The sequence below is a fragment of the Mirounga leonina genome, unplaced genomic scaffold (genome assembly GCF_011800145.1).
Source record: "Mirounga leonina isolate KUSES-001 unplaced genomic scaffold, KU_Mleo_1.0 Mir_168, whole genome shotgun sequence".
In the NCBI taxonomy this organism is placed as follows: domain Eukaryota; kingdom Metazoa; phylum Chordata; class Mammalia; order Carnivora; family Phocidae; genus Mirounga; species Mirounga leonina.
The window spans coordinates 48,205,116-48,220,220 of NW_023270426.1; the positions used below are offsets into that span (position 1 = coordinate 48,205,116).

At 43.3% G+C, this 15,105-nt stretch overlaps 1 protein-coding gene across 1 annotated transcript; it reads left to right on the top strand.

The window, feature by feature from the left end:
* Nucleotides 1–1,027: 1,027 nt before the first annotated feature.
* CRHBP (corticotropin releasing hormone binding protein) lies at nt 1,028–13,538 on the top strand. Its single transcript, XM_035013894.1, has 7 exons — nt 1,028–1,950; nt 2,292–2,385; nt 2,616–2,773; nt 4,136–4,346; nt 5,171–5,319; nt 9,582–9,699; nt 12,554–13,538. Exons 1-7 carry the CDS (start codon nt 1,870–1,872, stop codon nt 12,709–12,711), a joined length of 969 nt encoding a protein of 322 aa, XP_034869785.1. The 5' UTR covers nt 1,028–1,869; the 3' UTR covers nt 12,712–13,538.
* The last annotated feature ends 1,567 nt before the right edge of the window (nt 13,539–15,105 follow it).

Consider the following 15,105-nt stretch of genomic DNA (forward strand, 5'->3'; position numbering starts at 1 on the left):
GTATATATACATTTCCTTATCTGTTCATCTGTTGATGGACACTTTGGTTGCTTCCATGTCTTGGCTATTATATTTAATACTTCAACAAACAGGGGATGCATATGTCTTTTCAAGTTAATGTTTTCATTTTCTTCAGGTAAATACCCAATAGTAGAATTATTCGATCATATGGTATTTCTATTTTTAATTTTTTAAAGAACTTCCATACCGTTTTCCACAGTGGCTATACCAATTTACATTCCCACCAATAGTGCTTGAGGGTTCCTTTTTCTCCATATCCTCTCCACTTTTTGTCTCTTGTATTCTTGATTTTAACCATTCCAACAGGCATGACGTGCTACCTCATTGTGATTTTGATTTGCACTTCCTTCATGATGAGTGACATTGAGCCTCTTCTCATGTATATATGTTGGACGTCTCTATGTCTTTGGAAAAAATATCTGTTCAGCTCCTCTTCCCATTTCATTTTTTTTAAGATTTTATTTTTAAGTAATCTCTACACCCAACATGGTGCTCAAACATGGCGCCACCCAGGCGCCCCTAGAGCTCAAATAGTCTTAAATATGAAAATATCAAGTTCCAACACCACTAGGTATATTACTGCTTAATTTTGAGTATTTATAAACTAAAAATATAACCATTCCTTGAGTGAAAACTTGTATTATGGTCTCATTATTTGTACTAATTTTAATAACAAAGAAAGCTAAAGGTAGTATCATGTTTTCAATCAGGCAGAAAGAGGTAAAACAACATGATGTTTTTAGAATTTGTAGTTGCCTTGCTTAACACATAAACTGGAAAGCCAAAATTTTAGCATCCCCATATTTCCCACAAATTTTGACATAAAGGGGAAACAACTGTCTTCTATCTAATCAGCGAAGATGCTTATTTCTGGATCTCTAAGTCATTTGTTAGCCCTGTACATTTGCTGATAAGCAGTTATAATAAAGCTGCTGGGCAGTTCTTTCTATCAGAATATCAAAATAATCTACGTATTTGAAGGTGTGAAATACAATGATTTCATCTCTCACTGGTTCAGATGGATGCCAAGGTCATGGTCACAGTTCGCTGGCCCAGGAGTGTGTCCTACCATGTATACATTTGGGCTGAATGACAAAGCTCAGCTAAAATCCAGAAGTTCATAGATGCCTGAGTTAGCTTTCCATTAGGGAAATGCTTACAAGAAACTGGACCAGGATAAAGCAAAGACGAAGGGAGAGAAAGAAAGCTTGAGTTGCATTATAGCCATCTTCTGCAAAATCAGACTTCAGCTTCTGTTCATAACTAAAAACACCTCATGTTTTTTCCTGAGACATGAGCAATTGCACGAATACTATATTCTCTGAGAGGCTCCAGCATGATTCCATCCAAGGTTCTGTGACAAGCCTGCATGATAAGGTTATAAGTGTTTGGGTATTTTATGCATGTGTGTAACTTTGTCACTTTGCTTTGCAACACCGAGAATTCCCTAAATATCCACAGGAGGAGATAATTCAGCATTTGGCAGATCCAGCAAAATGCCCTCCTTTATTCTCTAGCCTTCCCTCGTTCTTTCTCCCACAGTTTAGTTCAATAAGTTGTAAGTGCCTGAAATCATTCTTGGTGAATAATGCTGGACCACTCTGAAAATTTGTGGCTGAGAGGGGGACCCTCGTCATCAGCACGCACTTTGTCACTGAGACAGAGTAACCCGTGGTTACTGAGCTCAGATCAGTTAGGGGGCAGAGAGCCTCCCCTCCTCACTGCTCTATAAAAGAGACCCAGCAAAGGGACCCTACCAGCTTCTAGCTCTCAGCCTGGGCGAAGGTGTGGGAAGCAAAGCCTGAGACCTTCAGGGAGGAGCATACCAGCTGCAGAAGTCAGGCCAGCATGTCTCCTTCTTTCAAACTTCAGTATCACTTCATTCTGATCTTCCTGATGGCTCTAAGAGGGGAGAACCGGTACCTAGAGGTGAGCTATCTCCAGCCTGACCCATCACATCTTCTGCGTGTGTGTCCAGCCCTGGGGGATCGATAAGCTGCCTCAGCTCTCAGCCTTTGTTGGGGTTAGCTCTTTCTTCCCTATCTTTTGCCCCTTCTTTCTCCTGGTTTCCCCTGGACTGGTCTTCCTCCCTGCCTCTCCGTCCTTCCCTTGGCCCCTGCGGATACCTGGGTCTCATGGAAAGGGTCTAAGACTAAGGGAGATGTATCCCGTCACTTTATTCTCTTTGCTGCGCGGCAGGGAGAGTGCCCCGCTGCCAGTCCCCTTGCCCACCTCTTGAACTCTCCCGACTGACTCGTTTTCCTTGCCAGCTGCGGGAAGCGGCGGACCACGACCCTTTCCTGCTCTTCGGCGCCAGCCTGAAGCGGGAGCTGGCGGGGGCGCCTCTGTACCACCGCGCTCTGCGTGAGTCCGGGCTGCCGGCGCGCGTCCGCGGGCAGCGGGGAGGTGGCGAGCTTGGGCTCGGCGCCAGGGCAGGAGGCCCCGGGCACCGCCGGGGCGGGGGGTGCGATTCCCATCTGGGGTCCCGCCGGGGACGGGGAGTCGGGAACGGAGCACGTGGGACGGGCTGCCCGGGAGCCGGTGCCTCGGTGGCCGCAGCTCTGCCCCCCCCCGGCCCCCCGGCCCTCCCGCAGGGTGCCTGGACATGCTGAGCCTCCCGGGCCAGTTCACCTTCGCCGCCGATCGGCCGCAGCTGCACTGCGCCGCCTTCCTCATCGCCGAGCCCGAGGAGTTCATCACCATCCACTACGACCTGGTCTCCATCGACTGTCAGGGCGGCGACTTCCTGAAGGTGAGGCATCCCGCCCGCCCCGCCCTCGCCGCGGGGCCTGAGGCGCGACGGGCCGGGGTGCGGTGCCCAGCGGGGGCCTGCGGGTGGGGAGCTAGCGCCCGAGGGGCAGAGCGCCCCCGGACCGAGCGAACCGCGCCCCGCCCCCGAGGGCCTGCGGCCTCGCGCGTTGCAGTGCTTTAAATTCCCCTCGGTGCGCTCCCGGGATCCCGCGCTTCCGGACTTGAACTCGTGGCGTGGAGCGCTGTGTTAGATGAAAAATGACACCAACTAACTGGCACCGCGGCTCGGGGCCACCTGGAGGGCCCGCCCAGCTCGAAGGCCGGCCCGCGGCTCTGGAGCTGTGCGGGGCTCGCGGAGGCCGTCCTCAATGCCCGGGTGACCCGGTTTGGAAGCAGGAGGGCTCTGCGGCTGCGGCGGATGCTGAGAGGGGGGTCCATAGTCTGAGGCAGCTGGGAGGCGAGGACAGGTCCCCCAACCGTACCACATGCCCGCTCCTAGTCGTCCGCGTGAGTCTGACCGCTCAGCTGGGGCCGGCTGATGGGGCTACGCAGGCCCCTTGCGATGGTCACGGTGAGAAGCTCCCAGGTGGAGTGATTTCGGAATCTGTCCAAGTCCCTAGAAGACGACTAAGTGTGATGAAGTAATCTGTAGCCGGTGATTTTGCGAATGTGCACTAGGTTGGACTCACTCCGTTGGAGACCTGTGGTGACTTTAGGAGTACTGTCCGTCGAGCCTGACCTTTCATCTAACCACGAACTTGAGCAAAGTGAAGGGGGAAAAAAGGTCCTAAGTGGCATAACAGCCATGGCTGTCTGAGTGTTGAAGTAGTTCTTGATAGTTTAACGTGAAATAAGAGTTACAAAATGAGGGAAGTGGGCATATTACAGCCTTTGGCAAGTAGGTAAAGTTGCTGCTCCTGTTTTTTGCTTTTGCTAGTTTTGAGATGTTTTGTTAATATGTTGACATGGAGAAGGAAGAGAAAGCTGAAACCCAAATTATGCTTGTGTGGAATTCTTCGGAAGATGGGATGTGTGGAAAACGTGACCAAGATAAAAATGTATATTGTCTACAGTTTCATACCAAGGAGGCTGAAGTTATAAAATAGAGTATAACAAAGTTTACTTACTTTGGATACTTTAAGGTTTATGAAGAAAAAAATCATTAATAATAATACTTGCAAACAAGTATTGGTCAAAATATATATACAGATGGAAAGCAAGTGGTCAGGGGAGTGCGGGCTGTCAGTTGCCCACTTAGGACGGAAGGCTCATTGCTGGGTAACTCCCCCCTTTCCAACACACCTGTGACTTCAGGAGTTGATGGAAATGATCATCTACATCTGTGTGTTTTTTTTGTTGGAAGGTATTTGATGGTTGGGTTCTTAAGGGGGAGAAGTTCCCCAGTTCCCAGGATCATCCTCTCCCCACAACCGAGCGGTACATAGATTTCTGTGACAGTGGTCTTAGCCGAAAGAGCATCAGATCTTCCCAGAATGTGGCCATGATCTTCTTCCGGGTTCATGAACCAGGAAATGGATTCACCTTCACCATAAAGACAGATCCCAACCTCTTTCGTAAGTGGACCCCCTCTCTTAGTGGGAAGGCAGGACTTGGAGGGAGTGTCAGATCTGCTTTTCAAAGGTAGTGCGATTGCACCAGACTTAAGAAATTTGAAGTGAGGAATGATTTGAATGGAAATTCTTTTGTCATTAGAAATGACTTAAAGGGTATTTCCTAGTCCTTACTCCGAAAATCAATTCACAGTTTTTAATGGATTTCCCAGGCTAGGTAGGATATTAATTTTTGGTGGGTAAAATTTTATTTTTTTTCTTTAGTCTTTTTCTGATCTTCTGAGGCACTATAATGGATTCAGTGACGAACTTTAATCCCTCTGAGTCATTCCATTGATCTGGGATTAGCTTGACCCAGCAAATATTTATTCAGACATAAGCCTGCTTTCTGTTTTTCTCAGCCTGTTTTGTAACTATTTTTTTATTTATTGACTTCATTATTTTAAAAATATCATTATGGTTCCAAGTTCAGTGAATGAAGCTTTCTGGCAGGCAGGGTTTGAGTTCTGGCCTCACCTTTGAGCTTTTATTCTTTCAGATTTACAGCTCAAATTTGGACCCTAGTTAATGAAGTGTTTCTAGAACTTCTACTAGCTAGTGTTGTTTGATTATTACTTTATGTCTTACGATTGTTGTAAACAAGGTAACTCCTTGAGATTGAGATTAGAAGCCCCCTTGCCTCCCGGGACCAAATTGCCCTTGTGATACCTATTCTCTTCCACAAAGGCCCTAGACCCTGAATAGGAGCCTAGAATAAGGATTGGATAAATTTCTATGAAAACCCAGCATACCAAATAGTGAAAATGTGATTTTGTTTTTCCACAAAGCCTGCAATGTGATTTCCCAGACCCCCAGCGGAAGGTTTACCCTGGTAGTCCCGCATCTGCGGCAAAACTGCAGCTTCTCCATAATTTATCCCGTGGCGATCAAAATATCGGATCTTACCCTGGGACACTTAAATGGTCTGCAGTTCAAGGTAAGTTGCTTTCTTACTTCCCAATCATTTACTGAGGCCACAGCTTTATCAGAGGAGAAAGGAAGCATACAGGGTAAACGTGGACATTAGCAAATTGCGGGAGTGTGTCCTTCTGCTGGCTGTCAGTCCCACATGGGCTGTACCCTCACTGCTTTGATGAAAGCCCCCTTCTGTTTCCCTTACACTGCATGTTGCGTACTCAGGTGCCCCTTCTGATTACTTGAATACTTCTCTTGTGATGTAAGAAATGTGTTCAATTGGGAAAGTTGTGGCATATAATTACAATTGAACTCTCTTGTACTTGCCTCTTTTACAAAAATTCTCTCCTAGCAGAACCTAGTGTGAGTCATCTACACAGCTGTTTTTCTGAATTTTGGCATTTTTTTTATGACATGAAAGAAGTATCTCAGTGATAGAACTGTGTGATGAAGGAATGCTAAGTGTAGCATAAAATACAGAATTGGATTTTTATATTACAAAATACAGTAAAGTTTTGAAGATTTTTTTATATTACATTCTTAAAAAAGATTTTATTTATTTATTTATTTATTTATTTATTTATTTATTTATTTACTTACTTATTTATTTATCAGAGAAAGAGAGTAAGCACAAGCAGGGGGAGTGGCAGGCAGCGGGGAGCCTGCTGAGCAAGGAGCCCGATGCGGGGCTCGATCCCAGGACCCTGGGATCAGTACCTGAGCCAAAGGCAGATGCTTAACCGACTGAGCCCAGGCACCCCTTCTTTACATTACATTTAGTTCAATACATTTGGCATGAAAATATTAGTTGAGAATCTCTATCAGTCTATATTTCCATGGACTTCTGTATGGACTCCACAATTAATGCTGAGTTTGACCACTTTTTTTTTTTTTTTTTTGGTACTGCCGGCTTCTTCACTCTGAGTCATTCTCATTTTCTTTCACTTTTTCATATTCCTTGGTTAAGATGGCTGATATATTTGCTGACATCAAAGACATTCATTGTTCCTAATCAGGCAGGTTTCAGTGAAAACCAAATAAATAGGACCAGCACTGAAGAAAGGTGTATATCTAATTTCCATTAAGCCCTAATTTCATGGGCCAGTGCCTGTTTTTGTTTGTTTGTTTGTTTGTTTGTTTGTTTTGATTGGGCCTTAGTAGAAGAATAATCCTTTGATAAAGACCAGAATAAGCAGATGTCTTTGGCGTAGCCCTCTTGCCTGAGATTGTTTGTATGTCAATCCTGATGTTTACCACAGAAGATGGATGGCAAGCACCATCCCAGATTGGGAGATCTGCACGTTAGTTGTTCTTAGCTGTGTGGAGTAATCTTGGCGTTTCCCCTTGAAAAAATGTTGAAATCTGCAGTGTTCTAAACATCTATTCTTTTACAAAATGGTTTTTGGGTTCTTCCTATGTGCAAGGCACTATTCTAGATGCTGGAAATAGCAATGAACCACACAGGTCCTGCTCACATGGAAGCTGCACTCTAGTGGGTTGAGATAAGCAAAAGTGTAATGCGTTCGAAATAGTGATGAGTGCCCAACAGAAAATGAGGCAGAGTGCTGTGATAGACAAGGGGAGCTCCTTGAGGTAAGGTGGTCAGGAAAGAAAACCTCTGAGAAGGAGACGTTTAAAGTAAAATGTGACTGATAGGTAGGAAGGAGCCAGCAGCCCCTGGAAAAGCCAGGAACACAGGGGACAATAATGCAGAGACTCAGAGGGAGGAATGGGCTTGCTGGTTTCCAGAAATAGAAAGGTAGAGTGGGAGGCGGGGAATACTGGACAGCATCAGGGAGAAGGGCAGAGCCAGGGTGTGGAGAGCCCAGCAGGGCATATGAAGGAGTTTGAGTTTATTCTAAGTGCACTGGGAAACCACTGAAGGGGTACAGGCAGGAAAGCGACATAATCCATTTGATTATGCTCAGGTCCGGTGAGGGTGGTTGGGAACTGCTGATCTCATGACCCAATTAATTAACAAGGTCCGTGGCGGGGGAGGGGGGGCGAGAGGGAGAGGCTTACCTAAAGGCCATTCTGGCTGGTGAAGGGGCTGTGGGGACCAGAGTGGTGCGGGAAGGGCCATTGTCACAGTTTAGGCAAGAGATGGTAGTGGCTTAGTCCAGAGAGCCAGAACCTCAACAGAGAAATCTAGGAGCTTGTTGCCGAGGAGCTGAACACAGCAGGGTAGTGTAGTACTTCTCATTCCTAAGACTAGCTGAGAGGTTTGGGAAGAGCAGAGAAAAGTCATTGAACATCAAGGAACAGGTGTGTCCAACTTCTTTGTTTCTGCTTGGTTCCCTCATTTTAGCTCCTACTTCTTCCCAACTTCCTTACTTCCCATTTCTCTCTCTGGGGCCTGCCTTTTCCCCTTCACCACCTCCCGCTGAAATTTAGAACCTGAAGAACCAAGTGGAAAGTTTAGTCTTAAGGGATGTTCCCCCTGGATATCCTCTCCTGAAGGGAAAGGCAATTAAGATTTTTTTCCTTCACCTCTCACTCAACTCTTGATACAAGAGCATGAGCCCTGTACACAGGAGGGCTAATTAAGCCTCTATTTCATTATTGGATGAAATTATGTGTAGAGCATCTAAGCATTGGACCCAAGATAGAGTAGGCACTTAAAAAATGTATGTCCTCACCTCCTTCCTTGTATTAGCCAGACAGTTGGTGTTATATATTATTTCCTAAATTGTTGTTTAGTTCTAGTTGCATTTCAGTGTCTTCTAGATGTTTGAATGTGTGTTTATATATGTGTGTGTTTAACATTTTCTATTTTATTTATTTTTTAAAGATTTATTTATTTGAGACAGAGAGAGAGCAAGAGAGCAGGGGCAGAGGGAGAAGGAGAAGCAGACTCCCTGTTGAGCAGGGAGCCCAACATGGGACTCGATCCCAGAACCCCGAGATCATGACCTGAGCTGAAGGCAGACACTTAACCGACTGAGCCACCCAGGTGCCCCTAACATTTTCTATTTTAGATGTTGTTCCCTATGTGGCAGGGTCTACGTGGTTCACCTCTGAGCACCCTGCCACTCTGCACTAGATCTCGCGATAGTGTGCCTCAGTGAAGGAGAGGATCACAGGCAAAGCTAGCTATGTAGTTATGGGGGACAGTGCAAGATGAAAATGTGTGGGCCCTTATTTTAGAGTTATTAGGAATTTCAGGATGGTGACAGCAGAGCCTTCAGCCAAGCACAAGGCCCTTGTAAGTGTGGGCCCGTGGGCACAGGGGGCCATGCCAACGAGGCCAGCAGCCCTGATCACAGGAGCTGGGTAGCCCAAAGTGCAACCTTTGGGACTGAGAGTAGCAGCTTTATTTTTGTGGGAAAGTGAAGTGTAGGAATTGCTGTGGACAAGGCAGTGTGGAAAGGATGAAGGGAGTGGAAAACAGTTAACAGTGGATTACATTCTGGAATACATTCTGGTTTTGAGTAGCTTGAAATAAATTTGTTTTAGTTGGGAGGAGAAAGACCCTGGTAACTCTACCTACCTTGAGCCCCAAAGGAGGGCTCTATTCTTTCTTTAACATTCTTAGAACTAATCTGAATGCCCATTAGTAGAAATGATAAGGATTGTCCCAAGATCAGGCTAAGTCCTTTCTAAAGAAGAGGAAAAGGGTGCCTGGGTGGCTCAGTCGTTAAGAGTCTGCCTTCGGCTCAGGTCATGATCCCAGGGTCCTGGGATCGAGTCCCACATCGGGCTCCCTCCTTGAGGGGAAGCCTGCTTCTCCCTCTCCCATTCCCGCTGCTTGTGTTCCTGCTCTCGCTATCTCTGTCTCTGTCAAATACATACATAAAATCTTTAAAATAAAAAAATAAAAAAAAATAAAGAAGAGGAAAAGAGGTGAGTTGAAGGAAAAACTGATGTGAAAGCCCTGTTTATAAATGCTGACTGCATGCATTAAGAAATTCGAATAATTCCATATGTATGTCCAGATGATTTATTTAAAAAGCAAAGCATTTTCAGATTCAATTTTCATTCATTTTATGTGGAGTTTACAGATTCCCATTTCATCATTCCGGTCCTTGAGATTATAACATTTTTTTTTTTTTAATGCACACACATTTAAAGAAAATGATTGCTCAACTGATTTAGAAGAGCAGTTCTTACGATTTTTTTTCCTTATAAATGTCTTTTCATTTCCGGAGTCCTGGATGTTCAATTAAATGGCACTGCCAACATGGCAAGGCTGATTGAGGGAATTCACCACCTTGCGGTTGGTCAAATGGTCTGACTTCTGTAATTGGTTGAAATATATCTTCCTCTGCTGCTTTATTCTCTTAGAACCCCTCAGCAGGTTGTGGGGGAATAGGAGACTTTGTGGAGCTGCTGGGAGGACCTGGGCTGGACCCTTCCAAGATGATGCCTTTGGCTGACCTCTGCTATTCCTTTCATGGCCCTGGTGAGATATTTCTTTGATTATTATTTATGAGCCTGTCAAGATTCCTTAAATAAAACTTGATACTTCCTTAAATAAAACACCTCAGATTTTTTTTATACATGGGAAGGCAATTTCCACCCTAAAAACTTGGGTTTTGCACCTTGAGCCAATGTAAGGATTTTTACATTTGAGCATATGTATGGTATTGACAAGGCATTACCAAAATATCTGAACCTGGGAGAGGAAGCTTTGAAGAAAGAAGGGTACGTGTTTAAGGTTGGCCCTAAGAAAACCATGAAAATGACAGTTTTTATGTTCTGTGCTCTTTCCACCTTCTTGAAGGTGCCTGCTTTCATCCTCTAAAGACGAGAGAGTTTACTAACTGAAAACTATGCTTCAGATAGATGTATCATCAGTTAGTAAGAGTATAATAAAGAAGTAATATCTTGTTTAAATAATGGAGTAATATCCAAATAACTTTTCCATATATATATATATATGGAATGTGTATGTGGATATTACTCATAGTACATAAATTAAAAAGTTATATGCTTTATTAGAAATTCTCAGACTTGCTAAATGTCCCCAACTTCTAGGGGCAAAAGCAGAAATACGTCCTGAAACCTAAAAGTGGTCACTGGTAATGAAAGACCAGTTTAGTACACAGCATGCCAAACAGAACCAGATATTCTTTGTGAGGGATCAGTGACGATTTTCCATTGGATGATGGTCAGGTGGGGTGAGGGTGGCTGGGAATTGCTGGTTTAAACAGTCAGTCCATGTGGCTTTTCTCGTCTCTTACTGTGTTCTCTGAAGCACTGGATCCTTCCATGCAGGAGGGCACCTGTGAGGAGATGCATTTGCTCTGGGTAAGAAGAATAGATTAAGGTCTAAGGAATACTCGTGCCTTAAAATTTAGGTTACTGAAACCAGAGTAATTTTGGTGCATTTATGTCAAATAATAAGTAAATCAGGTGCACATAACAAAGGAAATGGATCCTGATATATATATTAAAGTTTAGAGTAAGGTCAGAAAAAGAATAACCTTCCAAATCATGTAAAGAAAATTAAATTTGGATCTCCTCATCGCTTAACCAAGACTCCCAGGTGCTTATATAAAAATAATTATAGGGTTTATATTTGTTATGTCTCTAAATTGACTTTTATCTCAATTAAGTATCTGGCTGTTTTACTTCATTTGTCATGCAATAATAATGCTAGTGTTTCTCAGGCTGTAGGCCTGACAGAGACAAGGGGTCGGGGGGAGACAGACAAAATAAAACAACAGAAAAAATTATTGTCAGGCAGATTAATCTTGCCTCAGGACCCAGCTTGACAAGGGAGAAATAAAAGAAATTTTCGATAAAACTACTATGAGTTTTAACATACAAGTGTTCGGTCACAGCTGCACTAGAAGATATACATAAACATTGCCAGATGCTTACACAAATAATACAATTTAAAAAAACAAATAATGAATAAGATTGGATTTAAGAGAAGTAAGGATATCAAAAGCCATTCCATATAAGAAGCACAGAAAAAATGAGTCAAAAGGTACAGGTGGACAATAGAACAAAAACAAGTATATTAGTGTATATCTAAACTATGCAAATTATTTTTTGCTTTTATGTAAACAGAGTTATTATCTAGGCTCAGAAAATAATAAACGGGTGATTTTTTTTTTTTTTAGTCGGCATAAAATCCTGCAGTACACTCCATCCTCTAGCCCTGTCCACTAAATGCCACTTGGCATCCTCAGATAATGACAACCAAAAACTGCCCCTGCAAATTTCCAACCTGTCCCTAGAGGGCGGTACAGGTCCTGCTGCGAACACTGAGCTAGAGCAGAGGTGTAGGGGTAGGTAGACAGCTTGCCTGCACTACGGAAGCCTTGCAGGTAGGAGAACATGAAAAGTGCAGAGACATCTTATTGCCTCTGTTAAATAACAATTCCACTGAATAGATTTTAAAGATCTCATTGGCTTTATTAAACAATTCATGAATGGGGCAACATTCCATCTAGCAGGTAGAGGGGTCTCCAAGGCATTGTACAAAATGGAAGGTTTTTATAGAAGGAGGGTGGGGCAAGAAATTTGGCAAAAGAAAAAGATTGTTCCAGACAAGGGCACTTTCCCTTAGGGGGAAAAGCAAGGTGTCTTGTCATGCAGATTGCCTCATCCTCCTTTTGGGGGATGGAGAGAGCCCCTGTAGCTGACTCGCTGACACTGATAGAAAAATTCCTGACTGACTGGTTAAGGCTACCTTTCTGGGGGAGGTTGAAATTACAATTAGATTAGGTATTAAGCCCCAGTTTCATACGTTGGCCTAAAGGGCACCATTTTGGGCCTGTGATTTTCTTTCTTTCTTTTTTTCCCCCTGTGATTTTCTTTTTAACTCCTCTTTCCAGCCAGTTTTTTTTTTTTTTAAGATTTTATTTATTTATTTGACACAGAGAGAGAGAGAGACAGTAAGGGAGGGAACACAAGCAGGGGGAGTGGGAGAAGGAGAAGCAGACTCCCCACCAAGCAGGGAGCCTGATGCGGAGCTCGATCCCAGGACCCTGGGATCATGACCTGAGCCAAAGGCAGACGCTTAATGACTGAGCCACCCAGGTGCCCCTCCAGCCAGTTTTATTTGGCTAACAGTGTTTTTGCACATGAGGAAAACTGAGTTCACTTTCAGTATTCTACAATTAATTATATATTATAATAAAAATGCAAACAGAACTTTTCACCTGATGGCAGGAGCATGGTTTGAGTATGTGAGAGGAGCTACATCCTCTCGCTTTCTTTGTGTTTAAATGATCTTATCGATGGAAATGGTTTGTGTGGTTTCTAACCTGCAGGGAACCTTTTACTTTTTTCATGAATTATAGCCCAAATGAAAATTGGCTGTGACAACACGGTGGTGCGCATGGTGTCCAGCGGAAAGCACATAAATCGTGTGACTTTTGAGTACCGCCAGCTGGAACCGTATGAACTGGAAAACCCAAGTGGAAACAGGATCCAAGAAATCTGTTTGTCTAGTCGTTGAGTAACCAACCCCAGTGATTTACAAGCTGCTAGCTAAGTGAGTTTTTCATAGCTATTATATATGATTTTGATGACCAGCTAGTTAAAAGCCTTTCATACTCAGTATCCCCAGGCTTCAGCACACATTAGACACATACACAAAACACACACACACACACAAGCATACATTAATTTTTGTACCTTGCTTCTTTTTCATTGTAATATATGAATGACCACATGGTGGCAACTAGCCCCTCTTTGGTAGAAAAACAGTTTTCTGTAATTCTTTGGTATGCTACAAACCTGAACTGGTAAGAGAAGCACAAAGCAATGGGCAATAAGAAATTGTATCTCAAAAAAAAAATTGTATCTCCAGAGAAAATGCCATAAAGGAATTAAAATGGTGGTGTTCATATCAGTTTTGGAGCAGAAAACAATTGAATGTCTGTGTATACCAAATTAGTTGTATCTGTTGGTTTTCTGTTTGTTATTCTAATAGGCAATAACTATAGCTATACTTTATTGATTTGTAGCATCTTGTTTCTAACAGAACTTTGTAGCATGGAAAAAGTTTCCATCCACAAATACAAACATGAATAAATATATCAGAATGTTGGCACCTGACATTGTGCTTTGTTTTCCTGAGTAGTCCCCTCCTTTACTACCATCAGAAAATAATGTTCTCATGTGATGCAGAAGCAAATGCTGAGCTAAATCATTTTAGACTTCTTACAGCCAGTAGAACTCTGGGCCAGGGGAGTAGAATTATTTAGAGCACAAGGCAGAATTGCACTAACTGGTGCGGGCAGCAGGATGCCGAAATCCTCTTTCTACTGTCCTCCAAGAGAACTGAGAATACATAGTTTTATCCCTGTGGGATGTACTTCTCAGCAAGGACAGCATGGGTCTTACAGCTCTCATGGACATTTGCAGATATTGGAGGACTTCTTTGGTACTGAGGGCAATTTACTGTTGACTAAGACTTGTCCACGTCTCGCTGGAGACTATGGTCTATAAAAGACAGCTTGGGGCCAAAAATGAGGTCCTGAGCAAAAAAGGAAATAATCCGTACTGAACTCTTTTCTTTGGATTAATGGGTAGAAGCTGCAAACTCTACCACAATTAATGGCCTGATTATGATTCCTGAAACATATTTAATATAAAGGTCATTTTATAATGAAATGTACTGGAATCCAATACACTGGGCTTGTTAACACAATTTGAAAACCAGGCAGAAAGAAAACTACTGATTGAGGGTGCTAAAAATACCCAGGATTTAGCACAAATTTTGGCAGAGTAGATATTTTGGAATGAATGAATTAATGCCTGAATGGATGAATGGGCGGACAGATGAATAAATGGTAGGATAAAGGCTGGGAGGAATGAATAAATGCCTGGAAGGATAGACTTCCTGGTGAGTTATATCAGACATTGGATTTCTCATTTCATAGAAAGTAAATTCTGTGAAGTTGAACCCTTTTCTTTTTCACAGTCCCTTTAGCAACCTAAAAATGAATGCAGTCACATCACTGTCAGCAGTTTCTGGCTCTTAACCCTCATGATCCTGTATGCTGAGTACAGAAAATGATCTGAGGTAAGGAGGCAAGTATTTTACCATGGACCTTGGGACAACCTGCTTTTATTCCTAAGGGACATTATGCAAGCTACTCAACCTCACTGCACTAAAATGGGGAGGACTGGTGGCCCTTCCAACGCTGACAGTGTGCATTCATCTGTGACATTATTTTACTTCAAAGCTCATTACTGCAGCAGAGCACACATTCTTTAAGAGGATAGCCACTCCAGTGAACTGTCCAAGACATTCTTTGGATATCCATGTCTTAGTCTTCATTCCAAAAGGATGGGGCAGTTCTCTGGAAACAAAATGGTGGATGAGATCTCTGGGGAGCGTTACATGGTGTATCCGTCGCCAAGGGAGTGAAGGCATCTTCACCAAGGGAGTAAAAGGTTATCTGAAATTCTGGCCAAATTTGACTTTCTGAGAAAAGCAGTATGCACAGTGGGGAAGGTCATTGACTCTGGAGCCAGACCTCTGCCACTCACTTGAGCAAGTTACATATAAGCCTCATTGCTCAGCTTTTAATCTGTAAAATTGAGGTAGTAGAGATACCTCCTTCAAATAAACACTTTTGTCAAGATTAAGTGGGTAAATATATATGAAAGCCCAAGAACTATGTCTTACACATGTCAACTGTTACTTTTAATTATTATTTATTACTTATAAGCAAGTATGTCACTGTTAGTGAAGCATTTGCTCTGTTCCCTGAAGGGTTTGTACTAATTCATTGCCCTTTTTCATCCCAGGATATTTGTAAGGAAGCTGGGGTTCGTTAGGGTTGTTGTCTGTGAGTGGGAAACAGTATGAAGTTACTGGTAACATTTGAGGGTGGATCAT

Coding starts and splice junctions, on each gene's coding strand:
- CRHBP (XM_035013894.1), top strand. CDS start 1,870: ATGTCTCCTTCTTTCAAACTTCAGTATCACTTCATTCTGATCTTCCTG. Junction 5,320..9,581: donor TAAATGGTCTGCAGTTCAAG/GTAAGTTGCTTT, acceptor TTATTCTCTTAG/AACCCCTCAGCAGGTTGTGG. Junction 9,700..12,553: donor CTATTCCTTTCATGGCCCTG/GTGAGATATTTC, acceptor CATGAATTATAG/CCCAAATGAAAATTGGCTGT.